General features: G+C 38.3%; 1 protein-coding gene across 1 annotated transcript in view; it reads left to right on the top strand.

Annotated features, from left to right (window-relative positions):
• Positions 1-23,738, top strand: part of COL24A1 (collagen type XXIV alpha 1 chain) — a 124,913-nt gene that overhangs the window by 90,858 nt on the left and 10,317 nt on the right. The window contains exons 32-52 of the mRNA XM_033067082.1: positions 143-196; positions 3,038-3,091; positions 4,087-4,140; positions 4,360-4,413; positions 5,612-5,665; positions 6,048-6,155; positions 7,657-7,710; positions 8,170-8,277; positions 9,183-9,236; positions 10,008-10,061; positions 11,342-11,398; positions 12,302-12,355; positions 13,360-13,413; positions 13,520-13,573; positions 15,597-15,650; positions 17,271-17,378; positions 18,952-19,059; positions 20,557-20,664; positions 20,752-20,805; positions 21,101-21,163; positions 22,240-22,293. Of these exons, the coding sequence (XP_032922973.1) occupies positions 143-196; positions 3,038-3,091; positions 4,087-4,140; positions 4,360-4,413; positions 5,612-5,665; positions 6,048-6,155; positions 7,657-7,710; positions 8,170-8,277; positions 9,183-9,236; positions 10,008-10,061; positions 11,342-11,398; positions 12,302-12,355; positions 13,360-13,413; positions 13,520-13,573; positions 15,597-15,650; positions 17,271-17,378; positions 18,952-19,059; positions 20,557-20,664; positions 20,752-20,805; positions 21,101-21,163; positions 22,240-22,293 (1,416 nt within the window). The remainder of the gene's footprint in view (positions 1-142; positions 197-3,037; positions 3,092-4,086; positions 4,141-4,359; positions 4,414-5,611; positions 5,666-6,047; positions 6,156-7,656; positions 7,711-8,169; positions 8,278-9,182; positions 9,237-10,007; positions 10,062-11,341; positions 11,399-12,301; positions 12,356-13,359; positions 13,414-13,519; positions 13,574-15,596; positions 15,651-17,270; positions 17,379-18,951; positions 19,060-20,556; positions 20,665-20,751; positions 20,806-21,100; positions 21,164-22,239; positions 22,294-23,738) is intronic.

Raw genomic sequence — 23,738 nt, 5'->3', positions numbered from 1 at the left:
AACCAGAAAAAAAAGGCTGCACATGTTTCTTGGGTGTTTCTGTGTTAGTTTACTCTGTGAGAGAAAACGAGAGGAAATGGTGTTCTCAGAATATGAAGGAGCTTCCTTCAAATGATTTTTTAATTTTATTTTAACCTTCCAGGGTTTGCTTGGGCCTCCAGGAACCACAGGAGACAGAGGACCAATAGGAGAGCCAGTAAGTTGATCCTTATGCCTGCTTCAAAGATTTTCCATGTATTATACAACTCCCTGACAACTCAAGCTCCATTTTACCAAGATTCAGTATTGCCAGCCGTGGTTAGGTAGGAATTGTGGGGTGGTTGTTCCCAAACTGCAGAGCTGGAATCTGCCTCCCTTGCTTAGAGTAACTTGTTCATGGGGAGACCTGTTAACCTCTGTAGTAAGGGGTGCATAACATGAGGGAGCATAACAGAACATGGACCACAGTGTTATCTGGCTTTACACCACACTGAGTAGATATCTGTGTTATGTATTCTGTAAATGTATGTGCCAATACTGTAGTGGTGTTTTTAAAGCAAATATTAGGATCGTTGTTTGGGAACACAGGGACCACATCTATTTGGCAAGTTAAATTTTCAAGAAAAGACTGCTGTAATAAACCTCAGACATTCCTCTGCTGGATGGATTCTTGTTACTGTGTCCAAGTCCCACTCACTTTCATGTGGCTAATACTGTTACAGGAGATCAGCACATAGATGCAATGTACTGCATGATATATCTGTGACAGGAATAGTATTGCAGCACCATCTCTGGGGTAAATCAGATTATATAAATAAAGGGAAAGAATGCATTCAGCCTTAGTGGGATTTGGGAGCAGGCTCCCGTTTTCTGTTGCAGAAATCTAATAGAATTGTCAAAAATTGTGTGTTTACATTGCTGCTGGAAAATAATTTTGCACAGTAAATTGCACATAGTCAATTTAAATCTCAAAAGTGAAGTGTTGATTAAAATTGTATTATTTTTGGGTTTATTAGTTTTTAGTATTTTTTATAATATTATTTCTACTAATCCATTGACTGACATGCTTACAGAAAGTAATTGCATTTTGAGGGCTAGAAAAACACCAGCAAATTTTCTTTAGGATAGAATTGGATACTTAAGCTGCCAACCTGTAGGAATGGCAAAGTATTTCACAGAAAATGTGTTTTTCCAATAGTTATCACTGGATTCCTGTTACTTAATCTTTCATTTATTATATCTTCATGTAGCAACATCTGAGAGCCTTATAATGAAAGGTTGATATGTCAAATTCCTGCCTTTTTCTGGCCAAGTCTGAATTTTCATATCAATGGCATGCCTGTCTACCTTACCTAATCTAAGTGATCTACGCTTGAGCAGCCCACATTTCTGTCGTCCTCATCATCATAGAAACTACATATTCATTGACAGAAGAAAAACTTACCCTGGCAACAGGATGTCTTCTCTATCAAGAGCTGAAAGAGTAAAATGGCTTCAGAAAATGGTCTAGACTAGGACTAGAAAGACGTGATAAAATGACAGAAGATGTTGCGCAATAAAATGCGTGGCTCTTTTCTTAGCTGCCTGTCCAAGCAGCTTGATTTCATCCTCTGTCAGCTGGTCACTGTGAAAGCCAGCTGCTGAGGTTTTCTGGCCCCATCACTAGTTTTACACAGAGCAGAAAACACTAATTGTTGATGGAGGAGCAAAGAAATATAAGCAATTAGAACGTTTGTATTAAACGGGATTGATCTAAATTGTGCTCAAACTTCATCTACTTGTCAGGCATTTCAGTAAAATCCTTTGCAAGTTACCTGGTGAAAAATGTTAAAAGGAGTCCCCATACTGCTATAAATTTTTTGGCTTCTGAAAGTCTCAGGAGAAAGACACATCACCGATCCAGCAGCCTTATCTCCATGGTAATATGAAGAAATATTTGACTTGTGAAGCAAACTGAAGCTTTGTGACACTTGCCTAGTGGAATTTCATGGAGTTGCAAATGAAATCAATGCTTAGCTTAGGACGAAGTAAATGCTCAAATGGAAGTAACTGGAGTTTTAGTTGTTCATATTTAAATGAAGATAAAAAGTCAAATATATGCATCTGCCAGAATTCTGTCAGTAATATGCAATTTACTTTGTTGCTACAAGGGAAGAGAATATTCATGTTGTCATTGCCAGGTCCTCAGGAGGAGCAAAACCATATGCATAGTCTGTAAGAGGAAGTGAAACGAAATAGAGTAAATATTTGTTTAAAAAACTTCTGTCATAAATAGAAGCAGCATCTTTCTTCTACATGAGAATCATAGATCAAGAAAATGTTTTAAATTTAGAATGTGTTTAAACACAGATGAATCCCAAAAGGGTAAATAGATATGAACTTCCTTGAAGTTCAAAGGTTGGTGATATGCAGAGGGTTGATTTGGCTCAATGTACATTCACAGTGGCTGTAGAATCAGCTCTAAGCTGTTACAGACAACTTCTGCTCCCCATCTCACACGTGCACAGAATTTGAACATACCGCTTTGGGAAATGATCCCTGGGTGTTACTGGGGTAAATGTGCTACTTACATGTAAGGCTTATAATAAAATGCTTATGGTATAGTTATTAATGTTAATAAGAAGGCTCCAGCCTGTAGTCTATTATGCCTCAGTGACTGTTCTGTACAAATGCTGCTAAATCCATGATGAAGTAGTTGTTTTCAGTTAATTCCATACCAGACTGTAGGCTTTTCCACAAAGCAAACCAGACAGTCTAACAAACCTTAATTAAACAAAGTCTCAACTAGTCAAGAGAAGAGCTTAGTTCAGATAATAATTTATTTTTGATCTAAAAGAAAAGACATCTGTGCTGTTATTTGAGATCTGTTATTTCAGTGTGTCAAGGTTGGTGCTGTATGCCATCATGGGACTTGGATACACTGCTGGATTCAGGAGGAAAGACAATGAAATATATTTCTTTATTCCAGTTGGAAGAGTTGTGAAGAGACAAATTGAACACTCTATGATGTAATTTAATATTAACTGAATGATGCATCCAAAATTTTGTTTAATGCCAGGGTCCAAGAGGACAACCAGGAGATGCTGGCCCTATTGGAGAAACAGGTTTTGAGGTGAGATTTTAGTCACTCATATAACAATTACAAATACTCAGTCAGCTGGCTAAGCCTGGACCATACGTTTATAAAAATTTTTCTTATTGCCTGCAGCTGACTTAAATATAATGAGCTACTGTGAGACTCTTACTTAAAACTATTAGCAAAAATGTCTGAAATAATTAGCTTGTTCTGTTTTAAGCACTGTCTCTGAGCATACAGTCATGACATTTATCATAGAAGGTGAATGTTTAATTAAGCAAAGAGCTTTTTTCTTTTATTTGGAAGCACTGTTCTCCTTGCAGTTAGGCAGTAAAACACCATTACTCATATGTTCTTTCAAATTGTAGGTAAAGGAAACCAGCTGTAGACAGCCTTCTTGCTAACTTGTGCCTCTGTTTTTTGCTTAGTTTTAATATTTCATTGAGAGAAATGTGACAGAATGTATTAGCCACATTTGTAATGAAGTACCTGAGGGATGAGCTCACTTAGAACAGTAGAGATTTGGCTTGTTCAAAGAAATCTCTTCCTCGGCCACCCAAAATCCAGACTTCTGACTAACTATTAAGAAAAGGCTAATATGTAAACTTTACAAAAAGCAGTCTGATACCATCAGCTCATTAAGGGCTGAGGCCTCCAAAAAGGGCTTAGTTCTCCAAAGGCTGTATCTACTTGGCTCCAAGCCTAAACAGAGATGAAGTTGTCAGTCAGATTATGGAGGATAGATGCTTGCTCAGCAGTAATTTATGGTGAAAGGTACAGGCTGAGTGGTACTGCTGAGTCTTCAATATACTCCTGACCCACAGTGCATTTCCTGAACTCCTTCTATACCCCCCTTTCTTCTCTGTTTGGCTCTAGGAAGAACAAAGAACTATGTTGTCTTGATTTGATTTTCAGACCTTCATCTTTCCCAGTGTCTCATACCATTCTTCTGCTTCAGTTTTGGGTTTATTATTTAATTGTTACAAAATTATTACTAGTGATCATGTAACAGTAGCTCTTGTACCATGCAGGGACCGCCTGGCCCTGAAGGAGAGCCTGGTCTGCAGGGGGAACCAGGCACAAAGGTAAATGTTGAAGTCATCCTCTCTTAAGATGTTTGTATTTTCAAGTTTTCATAAAAGCAAATCAGAGAGATCTGATTCATTAGCCAAGTAGACAGTGATACAGGAAACAGACCAGTAAGAAATACTGTTATTGTCATGATGACTCCATCAGCTGTAAACCCTGTCATTGTTATGTAGGCTGTCCTTTAAAATCCAATGATTTTCCTTGTGCTGTCCCAGGGAGACATTGGACCTGCTGGGAAGGCTGGAGAACCAGGTGACCAAGGTTTAAGGGTAAGCTATGGATGCAAATCTTTTTCCACAACAGAAAAGTATGTTACAAATGAAGTTCAGGTGGAGAAATCTTGATTTATCAGAAGAATTCAGTAAGAAGCTATTGATAGGCTATTTTTTAAAGAAAAAAATACCCCAGTGTAATATTGTAGCAAACTAAAAAGAGCATTGATTGGGGAGTATTAACTTCAGAGCTACTGATCAGAAAGGGACTTGGAGGTGCTGGTCCACAGCATCTGAACATGAGCCAGGTGGCCAAGAAGGCCAGTGGCCTGTGTCAGAAATAGTGTGACCAGCAGGACCCGGGCAGTGAATTTTGTCCTGTCCTTGGCACTGGTGAAGCTGCACCTTGAGATTTGTGTCTAGTTCTGGGTCTCATTTCAAAAGAGACCTAAAGCTGCTGGAGCATGTCCAGAGAAGGGAAATGGAGCTGCTGAAGCACAAATTTTATGAGAAAGTTGAGAGAGCAGGGGTTGTTTAACGTGAAGAAAAGGAGCTCGTTGCTCTCTACAGCTACCTGAAAGGAGGTCAGTCTTTTCTGCCAGCTGACAAATGATAGAATGAATGGACTTAAGCCATACCAGGTGCAGTTCAGATTGGATATTAGAAGTAAAATTTTCACTAAAAGAGTAATTAGGCATTGGAATAAATTCCCATGGGAGGTGGTGGGGTCCCTGCCTCTTGAAGTGTTTCAGAGGTATCTGGGTGTGGCACTTGGGAATGTGATTGTGGTGGTGATGCTGGGCTGATTGTTGGATTAGATGGTCCTGAAGCTTTCTTTCAGCCTTGATGATTCTGTGTGATTTTGTGATTATAATGTTGAAATGTTTCTGATGGTAAATGGCTCTACAGTAAGTCTGTAAACATACCAGTATAGTAGTTACCCACATAAACATGGAAGTTTCAGGACAGATTAGGTATATTTTTGAGGTTACTGTAATTACATGTTCTATACTCTGAAACCAAACAAAATCTCAGTGCCACTGTCTAAATCTCCAGGGTTATATGGACATAGTATTGCCTTTTTTTGCTAATGCTGATCATCTTTTATATTTTCTTGCGTTGGGCTGTGACACTGAATATAAATAAACTGTAACAGCAACATAAAAATTGTCCAAAAGATAATAAACATGTATAAAAGTAGTATGAGTCAAGAGCTTTAGGCAATAACTTTGTTTTCAACCGTTTTTTCCATAAGGGTGAACCAGGGCCTCCAGGAGAAGATGGTGTTCAAGGAAAAGATGGCCCAAAGGTACGTTAAGTTTTTGTAGCAGATGCCTAAGGACCCAAATCTCCTTTTTTATCCTAGGTCAGCACCAGATCAACTGAGCCCAGTTGAGTGCACTAAGTCTTAACATGGGAGATCCTATAAAGTACAGGCTTTTCTGTACCTTTTAGATACTCAGATACTTGGTGATGGAGGAGGCAAAATGTGGCTTAGGAGTGTATGAATGAGATACAAAGGGCTTTACTCAACTTAGAGCCTGATCTGAATTTGGTTGGGAAGATCATCAGTTTTAGCATGCTTTTTTTTCAGATTCAGAGATCCAGAATTCCCTTTTCTTATGGACAAGTAATTCTGTAGCAGCAAGCTGACTTGAGATGTTTTGGGGGTTTCTTTTACTGTGTTTTAGGGAGACCCTGGAGACCAGGGACTTGTTGGAGAAGGTGGTGAAAAAGGAGAGATGGGATTACCAGGAAATTCTGGGCCCCCTGGTGAACCTGGCATAATGGGAATTCCTGTAAGTATTTTATGGTTGAAATAGACTTCTTGCTCATTTGCTTATAGTAAACAAAGTTAATTTTTCCTTCTTCCTTTATTTTTGACTTTTCTGGTTTTCTATGTAATTGGAGATGACCAGATTTAAATAAGCTTCCAGCATGGTTCAGGATTGGTATAGACAGGAGACAAATGCTTTTCCTACCTAAAATGTGTGACCTCTTGGCAAATTCCTCACCACCTGTCACCCAGACACATGTACCACACAACCTGGAGCTTTCAGATCTCTTCAGATCTCTCCTCTCCAAACACCATGGCAGCAAGCATACACAGATCAAACAGACAAGCATTAGAATTCGCATGCAACATTGTTAGATCAGTTTGCCTGTTTGTTCTGGCATCACTCCTAACAACTACAATCCATCCACAAAATTGTATGCAACTTCTTCCCGAGAACTAATTTTGGAGCACAGTTTCCAAAGCAAGTGTTGTAGCTTTAAATCAGACCAGCTTCCCTTACCAAAAACCATCATGTTCTCATTTGCAGTCCTCTGGCTGCCTTCTGTGCAGCTCTTATGTGATGGTGGAGTCTGACAAAACATTAGCTGGAACACCAGCTGTTCACGGCTGTGAGCACTGTCCACTCTGTCCTCTGAGCATCAGTGTTACGTTCTGCTGTCTTCAGTCCTGGGTTCTTCACAGTGAACTACTTTCCTGGGGAAAGAAAAAAGTGTTCTTTTGGTTGTTGGCACCCTTAGTGCTTTTTGTTTCTTTGATTCTCTATTTTGAATTGGTAGTTTTGCAGAACATTGAAAGTTTCATACGTTGAAATTATTGTAGAACAGCTCAACCCTGGCATATCTGCACTTTATATAATTATGCCTGTGCACAATAAACAACATCAGCAGTGCTTCTGTGCCCCAGTGAGACAGGCAGGTCTGGCAGTTCGATTTTTGGGAGGATGTGGTTAGGGAGGGATTTTTCAAGTTTTTGTTCTAAATGTTCCAAAGGCAGCTGTAGAGCTGCCTTCTCCACTCGTCCTCCCTGGCATCTGGGAGTGTACACACCACAGTTTTGGTCTGACCTTCTAGGGATGCAGACAGATCATAATATCCTAGTCTAAACATGGAAATCATTTTCCTATAGCCCATTGTCTGAGTGCTTCATTGGAGGCGAGAGTAATATTACATTGTCCTTAAACAGTACCTTACAAAGCAACAAATGAGCTTAACAAATATGTAAAGTAATATTTTCTGTGTGGACAAACTTTATTGGAGTGTTTTCTCCTCTATTTGCTGTGAATTTCCACTACTTTTATAAATAATCCCTGATACTTGCCCACTTGTTTTTGCCATAACTTGAGACAGCCCTACTAACTTGCTTACAGTCCCAGTTAATGACATTTTTCTTCCCACCTCTCTGCTTTACAAAAGCCTACCTAGTTATGCAGTTTGGAGCACAGGTTTAACATGTTTCCAGGCCTTTCTCAGTCATTTCTTTTTCTCTCCCTAAAAAATCTATAGGGTCCTGAAGGAACACCAGGAAATCCAGGTCAGAGGGGCCGTTTAGGAAAGAAGGTAGTATTTTTTGTCTTCCTCAGTTCCCTTCCTTGTATCTGAAACTCAGATTTACATAACAAAATTCCTTTGAACCAAAACTATCCCTGTTTTGTGTCATGCTTCCAGCCAAATTTTTTCTTGTTAACCATAGCAATTAGAATAGTCATCATTCTGCAATCAATAACATTCAAGGTCTTAGGAAATTTAAATTTGCATTAGGATGTGCTTTTGCAACTCAGAACGGTTTCTGCTTTAAGCTTAGGCTGAAAAAAACCGAAAACATAATGAGAAGGCTTTAGCAGAGAGTTTTTTGTATTGCAGAGTTCTGGGCTTGGACATTCTAATAACTACAGTAAATAACATACAGTAAATGTCATACCTATTAAAGAATGCTGTTACACATTTTGATTAAGCATAAACTGCATTTTGAAACTTAGTGTCAATCTCTTATTATTTTTAATACAATAACACCAACAGGGGGAAAAGGGGCAGCTTGGCCCTCCAGGAGAAACTGGACCTGCTGGTGATTCTGGCCAGCCTGGAAAAACTGGTCCCAAAGGTGCAAGAGGAACTCGAGGTCCCATGGTTAGTACAGAACATGCTTACTTAAGAGCTCAGAGGTCTTTTAGCATCAGAATGACACCTGTTCACCTTTCAAGACAGAAACCTGGGGCATGGATCTGGAAGGAGCCATCTCAAGCTTTTGGTCATCTGACAATTAGGGAAGGGATGGCAGAGCACACCATGGAGTACTCATGTCCCACACTCCACACATAACCTCTGTGCTATGGGTGTTTATAACCCTTGCCAGTTCCAAGAACAAAAATCGATGGGTTTGCTATCACCTGCAATAAGCCTTAGCTATGGCTGAAACAAAGCATTTGAGATGAAGATGACTACTCCTATCAAGTAGGAATCTGATCCAAAGTTAACTAAATTGACTTTATTCCATTAACTTTTAGCTCCTTTCATATTAAGATCCCCAAGCTTGCTCCATACTGTGAGATAGATGCACAGAAGCATCCAGGCTCCACACTTGAGAGGCAATGTGGCTGTCTCAGTCCAGTCCTGTGCCTGAATGCAGCAGTGTGTTCCTGAATACATGAAGTACAGAAGCAAAGTTTACTATCTAGTGGCCAACATTTTCAACAGGAATCGACTTTCTGAGGTGATGACCACCCCCTGCTTCTCATGACATATTAACACTTACAAAGAGAGTCCTTCCACACCTTTCAGAGCTGAGATCTTTTTGATTTAATTATGCACAAAAATTATAAGTTTAGGACTTAAAACACTGACCATTTTTTCCACAGAAGAATGAAAACCCCAGTATTCTTTAATAAATTAAGTAAGACCTACAAGAAAGTTGTCCATGGTGTCAAATGTCAGTATTTCAAGATTTTTCCAAGTGCCTACTTTATGAAGTGGGCATTATTGTAGCACTTTGCAAAGAAGCTCCTTTCTCTCTCACTGATTGCTGCATTTAACAGGGGCACCTTGGAGGAATGGGACCCAAGGGAGAGCCAGGAATTCCAGGTTATGGGGTACGTTTTTTACTGAATTCGGGGACACATACATCCCAAAGTAAATCTGTGGTACTCTAATTTCAAATATCTTAGGAATCTGTATCTAGAGTACACAAATATTTTCAGGAAAGCTAGATATTTACTGGTGTTTATATGATGTATTTGCCTACTCAGAAATGTTAACCTTAAGCAAGGATGCCTGGTTTTTGTGAGTCCACTCACATGGTGGGGAGGGGGGTTTACCACAAATATTAAACTGTTGTTTATCCCATGTATCTCACCCCTTATGAACAAAGTTCCTCTAAAACTACTACAGCTTTTCATTATGAAGAAAGTTCGGCAAACACCATCACCTCTGCTTACTGTCTGACCATGTAGTTTCCATTTCAGTTAGAAACCAATGGAATGAGGTTAATTGAAGGACAAAGATATCATGGCTTTCACTGAAAAATAGCTGTGAAAATCATCATAGATGGATTGAGTCATGCTCTTACAGAGCAGATTGTTCAGTTTATTTTCCAAACACAAAGACCATCACTGACCCTAACCTTCAAATAAGAGCCAGTCCAGCTCCATCACCTGCATTAAGCCCCATCAGAACTTGTTTCCCACTGTGCAGAGGGCTTTTGCTGCACTCAGTCCATTTTCTGCCATTTTGTTGTCATAACATGATTTAGAATCATTTGCAAGCAGAAAAGGAATGTACCAAGTAGCTGAAAGAAATTTTGGAATTAATTATTTCTTTAATTATTTGTTTTAAAATAATTTGTGTTTGGCTTGCTCCTTTAGGGTCACCAGGGTCCTCCAGGGCCCTCAGGGCCCCCAGGCCCCAAAGGAGAAAAGGTATGAACATGGTTTTACTGATCTGTTCTGTGAAATTATAAAGGGAGGAAATGTTACTGCACACCCACTGTTTTCCACAGCAAGCAGCAAAAGCCACCATTTTCAGTATTTGTTAGTATTGTCAAAGACTGTGAAAAGAAATGCAAAGTGAGGAAATGGGTCATTCAGAGATGGAGTCCCAAATCACACTGCTAAAATGTCTGAGGTTTTAAAACACAAGGTACCCATTGTACAGAACAGTCTATTGTATCAGACAGCACCACTGCCCTCAGTGAGCACTGCTGACAAAAATAATCAGTGCAGAACCAGCTAAATATTTACTTAACTCTGAGCCTGTGAGTACACCCACAGATTTGCCTGGAAGCCCAACTAGGATGGACAAATATCTGTGGTTAATATAAAATGTTAGGGACAGGATATGGCCTCAGTGCTGCTATTTTAGTGTCAAATTTGCTGTTGTTCTCTCAAGTCTCAAATCCTGAAAACAGATTTGTATGCTCACTGAAACCCCTGTGACCCCACAAAGGCAGGTACATGGATTCATCAAGACTGGGTGGGAGCTGCCTTTGACACAGAGCTACAACCAAGAGCAAGTTTTGCAATAAATACTGTGAATAGAATTTAGTGGTTGATGTTATAAATAGGTTTTGATATGATTTAAGAAACAATAACTGAAAACTAATTTGTTGAGAGCTAAATGTCTAGGTTGCTTGGTCACTCCTGAAGAACCACTTTGATGCACTGCAGAAGTCCTTAATCATATTTAAAATGTGATTCTCTTTGCATTACTGTTGCTAGGTATCATCTGGAGTAGATAATATTTTGTTTATTAACTTGGATTGCAGTTATTTCATGTTTAAATTTTAATAGACTTCAGACTTAATGTTGGAGTCTTCTGTACTCTTGTTTTTCTTTAGTGTATTTCTCAAAAGAGTGGAAGAAAATTTCTTTTTTTTCCCCTTGTCAGATACCCTGTTTATCTTTTTTTAATTAAATAAAGACATGACTACACGGGTGTTGTTCAATTAATCTTTTTTTTCCTTATAACTGCCTTAGAGAATAAAGCAAATATTTAACTTTTTTTTAGTCCTTAATATCTTTGGGACATTTAGGTGAGTGTTAAAATGGAGTTACCATATCCATTATATTAAACCATAGGCACCATATTTACTTTTAGCATCTATAAAATGACTTCTCTGCTTTTTATTAGCATTTGAACTTAAGTGCATGGTAGATGAGGTTGAACTTCCCAGTTAACATTTTTTAATTCTTTGGTTTAGGGTTACCCAGGCGAAGACAATACAGTCCCTGGACTACCTGGGCCCATAGGTGAACCAGTAGGTCTTTCTTAAAAAAATTATACTAATGCATCTCAAAACAAGAGCCAATGCATTTATTTCTGAAGCTTTATGTCATTGTCTCAGGAATCAGTATAAAAATATAGAATGATGGTCCTTCAATGAGTAATCTCTCTCTGAAAATGCTGTTGTGTGCTCTTTCCTGCTTAAACATCTGTGCCCTCTGTTTAATTACACTAATGCCATTAGTCTGTGTTTAGATCAGCACATTTTAGAGAAGAATTTTACCCTCTCTGTTTATCCTGAGTTGTACTTAATTGCTTTATAATCAAAAATATGTTTTGACTTATTTCATGATCGCTGCAAACTAATTCAGCTGATTTAGAGAACTGCATTTTGTAACCATTTTTGTCCTGAATTCATATGTGGAGTGTATCTCTACAGCATTTATGAACCTGTCAAAATTGTTAGGACAAACTTCAAAATTAAAGCAGTTTTTGAATATAAGTAATTTCAGAAAAGAATCCAGATTTTAATGGGATGTCTTACAAAAGCCATAAAGTCGTGAAACCAGAGTCACTTCATTTATCCATTCAGATTTTAAATTCATATATGTATTTATTTATATATAAGTATAAATCTGGAGAAGTTCTACTGAGGTCAATCCCCCTCCTGTTTCATTAAGTCCCATGCAATATTTATCTTTTAGCTTCTAGTCTACAGTTACAAAAAATTTTAGACTGTGGCTACTGTCTGACTGCAATGCATTCTGTTTAGAAAAAAATCATGTTTATTCCTTTGGCCAAGCTAACCTTTATGTTTATATTCCTCAGTTCCCTCTCAGTAGTCTGTTTTGAGAGGAATCCCAGCCTCTGTTCATGTTTCACTGCAGCATTACATTCAGTTTAGCAGTTATATTTTGCTCTTTGGTTTGCTCTCTAGGGTCGAAGTGGTGAACATGGAGATAGAGGAGAACCTGGTGATGAGGGCTACAAGGTAATTAATACCTTTGTGGTTTTAGTCTTTTAATTGGAACATGGCATGTTGTGCAGGCATGTGGAGTAATGCAGCAGAGGTGTCATCTGTCCTCACAAGTGTGCAGAGATGCACTGCTGGTCCCTCATGGCACTGATGCACTCCTGGAACGTGCTGGAGCATCTTTACCATGGGGACATGGGAGCTGCAACTCCTCAGCTGGAGAAGGCTCCAGTGACCTCAGTGGGAATAAATACCTGATGGGAGGAAATCAAGATGAAGCATCCAGTGACAGGACAGGAGGCAAAGGGCAAAAACTGAAACACATGAAATTCCTTTTGACATGGCTTTTTTTACTGTGAGGATGACAGAGCACCAGAAACAGGCTGCCCAGGGAGGTTGTGGAGTGTCTGTCTGGGAAATACTGAAAACTTGACCAGACATGGTCCTGATCAAGGATCATTTCTAGCTGGCCTTGCTTGAGAGGGAGAGTTTCATAAGTCATCTCAAAATGTCAGTTTTAACCTAAACAGTTATGTGTTTATGTAATACTATATTAGTTAACATTTTTCTTTGAAATTTGAGCACTACTTACTGTAAATCTAATCCTAAAAATTATTCATGAATTCTATTCAGTCTTTCAGCACATAAAAATTGGATGGTAGCTCATGCTTATCACTGATGCAGTTCACTGAAATACAAGAGGGACAGTCCTTGACACAGAATATCCAAATTACACGGTAACACAGACAGACATAACAACAAATGAATGAACCAAAGCTCTGCTTGCAGAAGTGCAGAAATGTTTTAAACAATATGTAATTCCCACTTGCAGCTTGGAGTAGAGAATATAAAGAATAAAAGCTCTCTGGAGTTTGATCTTGGAGATCTGACCATACTTTCTCTAGGTCTTGTCAATGAACCCAGCACCTCCCAGGATGGGCTTTACAGGGAAGGCTGTAGCGCTCTGAGCATGGCAGCCTGAGTTGCCTGTATTGCAATATGTTTTATTTTCTCCTTCCCAGGGTCATACAGGTCTTCCAGGGCTTAGAGGACCTACTGGACAGCAAGGGCCTCCAGTAAGTGTTTCAAACAAGTGAGATTTCTCTGTTGAATGTTGAAAATGTGTTTTCATTTGCATTCAGATGATTCTTTTCATTTATTTAAAGTATGCTCTTTTCAAAGGGACAGCCAGGTGAATTGGGAGAGCACGGACCAAAAGGAGAAAGAGGTTCAGAAGTAAGTAGAAAAAAGTAAACCAAAACTGCACTTAATTGGGATTTGTAAGGTTTTGTTGTTCACTGGCTATTCTTGGAAAAGTGTTCCATAAGGCTAAAACTGAGTGTTTGGGTATCCTTTTCATACCTGCCAGGGACAAAAATATATAAAATGGAAAATTGCATAATGATCCTGGTTAGTAAATCTGTGTTATTTGATAGGTAGCTAGTTTTACTTTGGAGTGATATCAAGCATTATGAGACACTCTTTTTGGAAACATTTGAGTGATATTTAATTATCCTCTAAAGTGGAGTTTGTTGTGGCAAAGTAGCTCTGGAGGCCAGCTGGGATTTTCCTCTGGTCTGTAAATGAAGCCTCCTGGTACTGCACTGCACTGAGATGTCAGAGACCTGAGAATAAGGAATTTGCTACAGAATACTAGAGCAATAATGGCAGAGCAAGTCATGACAAAGATCAAAGACCAAATCTTTCTCTTTAGAAATATTAGTTCGACTCTGTAATGTGTTGAAAATTGCCAAAAGTGGTTGTTCTCCTATGGACTGAATGTCATTGGCTTTTGAGATTTCAAAAGATTTAAGCTAAAAGATTTCCTAAAATGCCTATTACCACTGCAATTTAAATTAGATATTTTGTCTGAGATGTTCCATAAAGCAGCTCTTTTAGAATTTCAAAATTTTGTAGGTAATTACAATAATCTGTAGTAGACTTGAACTGGGAAGCAGCAGAATGGAAACATGATGTGGAGCCATTGTGAGCATGTACTCTAGCTGTGAACTCAGATATCTGGCTTTTGACAATCTACTCACATCCCAGGACAAAATGAGAAATTCCTCTTGAAGAAATGTTTTCTTTGTCTTGCAAATGCCCCTCAGGTTAATTCTGCCATTTACAAATGTGGGACCAATATCTGGCATGGAGCTACCCCTGAGAGCTTCAAGATTTCCACAAAAGTGTTAGTAGTGAAAACATTAATATAGTCTTAACTCCAGTGGCATTACTGGTACTGCTATAGAAGCCTTGCAAAGCTAATCCCATAAACTGCAATGCTGAATCATCCAGCTTTACTTTACATGCATCCAGAAATCTTAATGAAAACAATATTAGGTTATTCAAATATGCACATTCCAGTTCTGATTGGTGGACATTTTTAGGCCATTCTTAACAAAAAGCATTAAATTGAGCAATAGAACAACATTTTGCTGGTTTTGTCATTTTACATAATTATAAAGCATTTATTCTTACAATAAACCATACTTTTTTAATTTATTGCATGTTGGGTCATATTGCAGCATGGTAGTTATAGCATAACTTTTGCTTTAAAGAAGTGTATTTGGCATAATTAGTCTAGAAAATCTTGGAATTTTTTTCTACTTGTTCTATGCTAACAAGTGTTATTCTTGTCCCTGTTGCATCTTTTAGAGTTAGGAGAAAATCGATGCTATAAATCTTTATAATCTGTGCAGACTATCCTTTAACAAAGTTCTCTGAGAAGCTTTTGACCCATTCTGAGCTTTTCTTCCTTGGTGCATGACCTCCTGTGTCATAAACCACTTACAAGAATGTTATCTACTCAGTTTCTCTCAGTTTTCTAAGACTACAGTTTCTAAATCAGTCAAGATGAAAAAAAAAAGTATGGTTTTAAGCAAATTTTATCTTTTGTGTAGATCTTAGGTACAAATGACTTTCCATGACTTCCCTTTTGAAGGAAATGCTGTTAAAGTGTACTTCCTCACACAGGGGTGGCTGATACAGGGGAAATTGCCAGATTCATGATGAAAAAACATTTTATGCTTATTGTTGGAAACGTTTTAAAAACTGGTTCACAACAGGGGAAAACATACACAATTCTACCAAAAATGTATTTGCTTTTACTTGAAAAACTTTCTCCTGTCTCCTGAAATGTGAATAATCTGGTCCCAAGCCAGGGATTGTGAACATGAATACTAGAGGGGAACAATCCTCAACTCTTCTTAGGAGATTGAATGTAAGACATTTGTCAGTTCACAAATATTTGTAACTTCAGGGGCCCACAGGGAAGAAAGGAGCAACAGGTCAAGCAGGCAAAGCTGGAATTCCTGTAAGTAACAAAATTCTAGAACCCATTTTCAGATTTTTAAAACAAATAAAATACTAATAAAACCAGAATTGAATCATGTCAGTGTTACCAAAAGGCCTTGTGTTAACTCTAAAGAACCTTCTTATTATCCAGAAAGTGTAAAGGAACCCCTGTCATTTTTGAATATCAATAATTTTTGAAATTTTATTAAATTATAAATTATATAAAATATTCAGTTACTCGGCATATGGAAGTAACATGCAACTAACAACAAGGTCCTTAGCACATGTGAAGTTATTTAGCTAGCTCATTTTTGGAGTCCATTTGGAAGTTATCACATTATATTGCACAGAACTGTACTTGTGTTCACTTCTGACCCCATCAGTTCTTTGATCCACTGCAGCCCACAGAAGCTCGGATCCATATGTCCATGATGGATACATGTGGTAAATGCCTTGAGGTTTGTTTATTTCTCTTGCTTGCCCTGAGCTGAAATCCTTAATGTTTTTTCTTGAGTTACTGTAGAGGAGCTGACTTGCATGCCCTTCTCCCAGAGAGAGAAAACAGAGCAGGAAGCAGTAGGTGTTCTGTAAACATAACGAAGAACAAAATGCATCAAGGTTATTTTGGTCCCCTAATAAATAACTCCACTCAAGCACATATTGTAAATAACTTTTACTACCTCACATCAATACATTGTCAGTAACTGGAGAAATGCAGCTGTTGCACAGAGCTTGTACCTGCTGGGCAGATTGCAAGAGGAGCCTTTTGAAGACAAGGAGCTGTGTGTCCTCTGTAAATACTCAGCATTTTCTTTTGGACTGCAGGGATCATCCAGCAGGCACAGGGAAAGAAGGAAAGCAAGACACGCAGAGAAATGAGAAGACTGTAAAACTAGAACTTGAGGAAGTTTCAAAGCACATGCCAAGTGAAGATACTTAAGCAACCAGAAGTTAGAAATAAGATTAGGATGGCACACTTCTTATATTCTACATGGCTGATGTTACAATACTTTTTCAGTATTGACAAAATGTGTTTTACTTAGAACATTTTACATTTCTGAGAAATGGCATTTATAGAGAGATTAGTGCAGAACTCCAAGCTTTTTTAGACAGTGTATATCAGTCTAAAGGGAAATAATCGTAAGGAAAGAAACCAGTGTTCCTCTATTGGATGTGACATGAGGCCTTTTTTGTGCAAGTATACCAACGGTTACCACAAACTTGCCATGCTTTAAATTTGTAGTTTTGGTATGTTCAAATTTGAACAGCATAAATTTGTAAGCATTTAGTAAAATAAAGGCTGAAAACTATAAGGTTGGGTTTTTTCCAGGGATAAATAGATGACTTTATCAGGTTTCCTCACTTCAGTTTAAGAATTGACACTCTCAGGCATGTTCCAGGCCTGGCACACAAAGGGGCCAGTCCCACGATTTCAGCTGAAGTTGCTCAGATCCCAGGGCAGGGCAAGCCTGGGGTTAAACCAGTAGAATCTAAACCAAACATCCTAACTCTGAGCTCCCTCTGTGACCATTCATTCATATCACTGGGTCTGCTGTTCTGTAGGGTTTAGGAAATCCTAGTTATGGAAGAGTGAAGATGAAGCCAACAGGGCTATCTTTGATTCAAATTTCTTTTCAAGGGAAAACCAGGGCCACCAGGGCAGAAAGGAGCAGTTGGGTACCCTGGACCAGAAGGCACTCCTGGGAACCCTGGCAAGGCTGGGCTGTCGGGGGAGCCTGGCCCCAAGGTAAGTTGCTTTCCACATTTCCTCTATGTCATTTTGCACTACAGATTTTTCAGGGTTAAGGTATTTAAAAAGAAGAGACCATTCTCAGTTCCCCAAGTATCTTGAAAATTATACCAATTATATCTCTTAGGGTCTCAGATAATCCTGAGTTTTCCTTATTGATTTAGTATTTGTAAACTATGTCTGTCTACCTAAATAATTATGAAGCTTTGTCCAAAACCAGACAAATAGAGTATTAGGTATTTGAGGTATCTAAGAGCATTCCTAGAAATGAGTTTTTTGTCTGACTATTCTTTGCTGTGGGCCAAAGGTGGTGACCTGCTGCTTCTGGGAGCAGTGACACAGCCCTTAGATTAGTGCCTCCAGAGAGGGGGAGAAGATTCCTTGAGTAGTTCTCATCGTTGGAAGTCTGATCACTTTGATTTCCAGTATGAATTTCTCAGTAGTTCTACTCAGGTGGATCAGTAATTGTTATAAAAAGTTGCCAAGTTAGATTTGGCATTAGGAATTAGCCAAGATGCTGGATGAGACACTGTTGTTTCAGGTACAAATTTGCAATCTGGTTGAATGAAGAGCAAATTAAACAAGTTACCCGTAGGGGGCAGGTGCACCCTACTCAAGCCTCTCCAGTCTCAGGTCATGAACCTCTTCCAAGCTCTTAAAATTCTTTGGAGCTGGATTTAGGACAATCACCCCAAAGAATTTTTACTTTTTTGCCTTTCCACTGAAGATGTCATACAATTATAGTAAAGACAACTCCGTTATCCCATTACAGTTTGTAGTAAAGGGAGGCTTATAACTGATTTTTGCCACAATGAATAAAAAGAGCAGAACTTCTAAGTTTAATCAGTCCATCAATCTATAAGCCACAGCACCATATTCAAAAGCCAGAAAACATATTTTAATATAAAAATCATGTTTTACACAACCATTTTATTTCTATGAGTGCTTAACTGAATGTCATAGGAAATAAGTAAGATTTATATACTCATATATTTCTATTTGTTACATCACAGAAATATTCATTTATATGGTAACAAATTTCCATTTTGTATTTTTTAACATGTCAAAAGTGGCCTAACTCCATGTACTCACTAACATGTTTTTTCATTTTAAACATTTTAAATCGTTACTTTTTTTTATAGACTGATGTTCTCATATATTTTCATAACAAATGTTTTGATCTTTCTTCATCTGGTAATATTATTGTGTGTGAGTCTTTACAGAGTGTACACAGTCACACTACTATTACCAGTATGCCTGATCCTTATAAATAAACTTGTTGAATTTTGAATATTTCTTTGGGAAGGCAGTCTCATTCTGTTCCACATGGAGTTACTTCTTGAAAAATGAATACTGTGTTACTTTCGGAATTTGGAATATTAGCAGAAATCCACATGATACTGCTGATAATTTTCTTTCTGTATATTTTGATGTACTGTCATTGTGTGTCCATATAACAGGAAGTATTTAGTGGTTTTGACTGATTTTATGTTATTTCCCTGTTTCAGCACACCCTGAAAAAACATACTTGGCTATTCTACTTGTAAACCATTATTTTCAATTTGTTAAGGGCAACAAAGGAAACTCAGGCTTACCAGGTCTAGCAGGTTATCCTGGAGCTCGAGGTCCCAAGGGATTGCCAGGCATGCCAGGGCCCATGGGAGCACCTGGACTGAAGGTAGGTGCATTCCTGGGATCTGGTTGTTTAAGTGCAGTTTTGCTGATACTGCTTATTCTTCAATGCTGCATTTAGTGGCTGTGGAACCACCACACTGCTGTTAATCGTGTGAGTAACAAACATCAAGTCATCTTTGAAGGATAAGATTACAAGTTGTGTTTACCACATTTCTATAAACTGTAACTGGAAAATAGAGAGTTCATCCATCTGAATGCTATTCCCAGCTCCAGAAGCCATCAAAACACTTTACTTATTTACTCCATCTTTAGGGTCAGATGGTTCCTGACTTTTATTTCTAAACTTCTGTAGCTACTAGAACAGTTGGGATGATTTAAATATCTAAGCAATCTAGTAGCAGAGCATTGCCATAACTTCAAGCCTAAGTCCCAAGTTTGGGGGCTAATAAGTGTATCTGGGATGTCCTAAATGGACACAGGACTTAAATTGTTTCTCTTCAGCCCTTTCAGAAAGAAAGAAATCTGTGTGTGCTCCATTTACCAGGCAGTTCCAGGTACCTGATATCAGCATATCCTCATATTAGTTAGACTCATTTCAGTTGTAAAACAAGCAAACAATGGAAACATTACAGATAATTGTCTTCATTTAAAATGGAATTTTTTATCTAAAATCATGATTTTTATCTAAACTCATTCTCATTGTGAGATTTTATTGCCAAACCATTATTTAAAACCTTAAGTTACACGGAAACTGGAAATACTGTCTTTGTTATCATTTAATGAATATATTTTAGTATAAACTGTATTCATTATTTGCAGAGATTTATTGCCAGTGTCTCCAGTTTGAATTGTACTTCTTTGCCTAGACAATGAACTGTAGCAGGTAGTTCCTGCTCAGAAGTGCCTGCAGTCTGAGAAAGGCAAGGAATAGATGAGTTGAGGGGAAACTTGCCACCTATAATACAGAATAAGCATTAATAATGCACGTACTGACTCAAGCCAGGTAACACAGAGGTAAAACCTGGGGAAAAGCATAAGGACAAAGCATGAAACCTGTATTTTCACAGCCTTTATTGCACCTCAGTAACCTCCAGAGTTAGACATGTCTCCTGTATTTGATAGTCCTCAGAGGATTTCTTTTGCAAGAACTTGTCTAGTTTCCATTTGAATCAATGTAGATTTTTAGTCTAACAGCAGGAAGTACAACAAGTACACTGTCTTGCTCAGAGGATTATTTTTAAAATTTAATTTTAACCTGTCTGTTCTGTACTTTATTTTGTGAATTTTACTGCTTACGCTGGAAGATACCATAATAGAATTGATCCAGCATGTATAGTTTTTATGTTTCCAATTCAAGGAGTAGTCAAGTCACATTTACATTTTAGTGTATGCTTAATTATTTTCGTGAGGGAAATAAAATGAATGGAATAAGTCTATTTCTTAAGGAGAAAGCATGTTCCATGCTTCGGACAGGAAATTTCTATTTATAACTGTAACTTCCATGATTGTATTAAAAGATATATTTTCTTCTTCTTGACAGGGTGAGAAAGGGCTTCTAGGTCATCCAGGAAAGCGAGGCAAAAGAGGCCTTCCAGGATCACAAGGTGACCAAGGAGCAGCAGGAGACTCTGGGCTGAAAGGACAGATTGTATGTAATCACAGTGGTTGATGCAAAACAAGTAGTCCAAGAGTTAGCAACGTGAACTAATGGTAAGGATGCCTGCTCCTATTACAGGGAGAAGATGGAGATCAAGGTTTAATGGGGTTTCAAGGATTCCCAGGTCCAAAAGTATGTGCTCGTTCTTTTCTCTTAGATCATAAGCTATTTACAGATTGAGAACACTGTGAAAGTATGGAATTAATCAGCTTTAACACTAATTTGTTCAAAATATCTCTGAACTGTTGGAACATGGTAGGCAGAACTGTGTACTCCCTGTCTAAGGACAAAAATTCTGGGTCAGTGCTCTTGGTATTTTCACTGTTACTGCTCTTGGAAATTATCTTACTTTCACTGATTACAGGAGTTTGAAACAAGTGGATAGCTAATGTGCATGTTTGATTAAATTGTTCCTTTGCATTTTCAGGGTCCTGCCGGGGACATTGGCTTAGTTGGAATTCTGGGCCCCAAAGGTCCAACAGGCCAAGCTGTAAGTGTTTCACTGCATGGAAGAGATTGTTAGAATGGCTTGCAAGTAACACGTTTTTAACTTGGAGAATCATCTTTTTTCTTAACAAGGCCAGAAGCTTCTATCCAAAACTTTGAGTCTAGATGCAATTCTGCTGTGGTTACAACATGCAAGCAGACACACGAACAGAGCTGGGCCCTTAATGCTGAAAGAAAAAAGCAAGTTCTGCTGAACTCCTAGTGTAATCATATGACTTTGTATTTCTTTGAACATTCTTGTTACTGGTACCACTGCTGATTGTGTAACTATGTTCTACAGCAAAAAGAAAATAGGGATCAAACTTTGCCTGCAGTAAGACACAGTGGTGCTCAGGCATTATTGATTAATAGTCTTTTTCTAATGAACCTTTTGTTTTTGTCTAAAATGTTCCTAACCTTCGTTAGCTCATTCTTCATGACATTCTGCTTTGCTAGTCACCAAAAAATGTGGAAACATCATCAGCATTTTTTGCACCGAGTGTGGCATCAAATGTGAAAGGTTGAAGGATGGGTGACCTTACTTCAAATTCTCTCACTGCTGCATTTGCCACCACAGAACTGAATTTGTTCAGTTAACAGACCAGCAGCTTTAGGGGACTGTTCTAAGAGCTACTCTATTTTTCTAAACATTCCTGTGCGAGATAAACACTGGACACAAGCAGTTTGCTCTAAGTGAAATGGAACTGAAAAGTGGCATTTTAGCAGCACTTACTGGCAGCCTTACAAGAGTACTTGTGGGCAGTAATCTAGCTCAAGTTGTAGCTCAATAAATATGTGGTTCTTTGTAATCAGAGTACTTAAGTTTCCACTGTTTTTAGTGCATCAGTTTTCACATTAAAGAATGTGTGGTGACTTTCCAAGCACAACTATTATGAATTAATAAAATACTTATCTTACTAAATTCATTTTGATGTGTACTCAATATTTAAAGATTATCACCACGATCTTTTGGATATTTGATAGGTCTATGTGCTGAGCAACTTTAAACCAGGACATGTCATGAGGATTTTCTTCATTTTGGTGACAGGGTGAACTAATAGATTCTCTGCTTGCTTACAGGGATATATTGGCCCTGTTGGTCAAGAAGGCATGGCAGGCCCAGCTGGCAGGCCTGTAAGTTTCCCTTCACTTTTGCATAATTTATTTGTTTCACTACCCTTTTGTTTAATCCTCTTGTTTTTCAACTAGCAACCTTCTTATTTTTCTGTTTGCAAATAGCAACGAACAGGACCTTCCTTGTTATACCATGCTGGTAAGTTAATGTATATGACTCCAGCATATGTAGTACAAACAAGAAAAAAATGACAAAAACCAGTGGTGAGAAAGTAATTGCAATGGCCTTCTGCAATTGAAGGGGGGTGGGTAAGTCAAGGTGTAAAACAGTAATTACCACCCGGATATTCTTTCTCAGCCTTTGGTCTGAGATATATCTATAGAGTATCCACACTCAGTTCCAATACAGCTTATTTCTTACTTCTTGTGGGCTGAATTGTCCAGACTGCCCCTCTAGGCACTCTGGGAGTGGCCATGAGCCCTTGTAAGGCTGTTTCAGGTGCTGATGAGGTCCCTTTTAAAATTCAAGCATCATCGTGGCCTCTCTGACAACTTTCAATGCACCCCAGGTTCCCTGCACTGGGGGAGCTCTGCCCTCATCCCTCTTTCCATCTCTTGTCACGCTTGTGGTACCAGAGCCAGATTTGTTTTGCAAGAGAACCCTGTGGCTCATGTCTCCAGACCACCCAACCATGTAAGGCAGTTTTAGAAGCTCTTTGTACCATGAAGATTCCTCTGCCTGATCAAGTAGACTTGGAGTAAATGAAAATGTCTGAAAGTCAAAATAATAATAAAAATAGTAAATATACAATAAAAGTAAGAAATGCAAGTGTTTACATGTGAAATAGAAAGAGGGGGAATGTCCCTTCTGTAATTCTTTCCACTAGTTGGAAAAATCAGTACTTTGTCTTGCTCCATTCCTTTCCATTGCACTGAGGAGAAAAACTTTATGTGTGCACTTGTATGAAGGCTTTTAATACACTTCATATTGAATGTAAAAGTTTGCCATTATCATCAAGGAAGCATTTGAGCTGAAGATTACTTCTATGTGTTTTGAAATACAGCTATTAAGATGCAAAATTTTTCCAGAGAAGAATTTTAAGATGGTTGCCATCCTTGGGAACAAAATTTATGTGCAAAACCAGCCAAAAATAAGGACAGAAAAATAGTGTCTAATCTGATTATGAGAGTAGAACTAAACTAATAACATTTCTTCAATGATGGAGAGTACTGAGTTCTGTTAATCTCAAAGATGGTGAAGCACTGATGTGTTGAATGTGGGGGGGAGAGCACAGCTGATCAATGGGGGACAGTTAAAATTACTGGTAGAAAACATTTGCAAGCTGAAGAACCCAACTTTCCACATATAGGAATTACAAGACGTTCTCAACTAATTTCATTTTCTAGTAGTACAGGGAAATTAAACCCCCAGAGCTGTAAATACTTCTACAGATGAGACTGGACTTTTCATGTGAGCAGTAGAATTCTCATAGATATTAATCTGC

The sequence above is a fragment of the Catharus ustulatus genome, chromosome 9 (assembly GCF_009819885.2).
Source record: "Catharus ustulatus isolate bCatUst1 chromosome 9, bCatUst1.pri.v2, whole genome shotgun sequence".
NCBI classification, from domain to species: Eukaryota; Metazoa; Chordata; class Aves; order Passeriformes; family Turdidae; genus Catharus; species Catharus ustulatus.
This window is presented reverse-complemented; position numbering and strand designations above follow the sequence as displayed.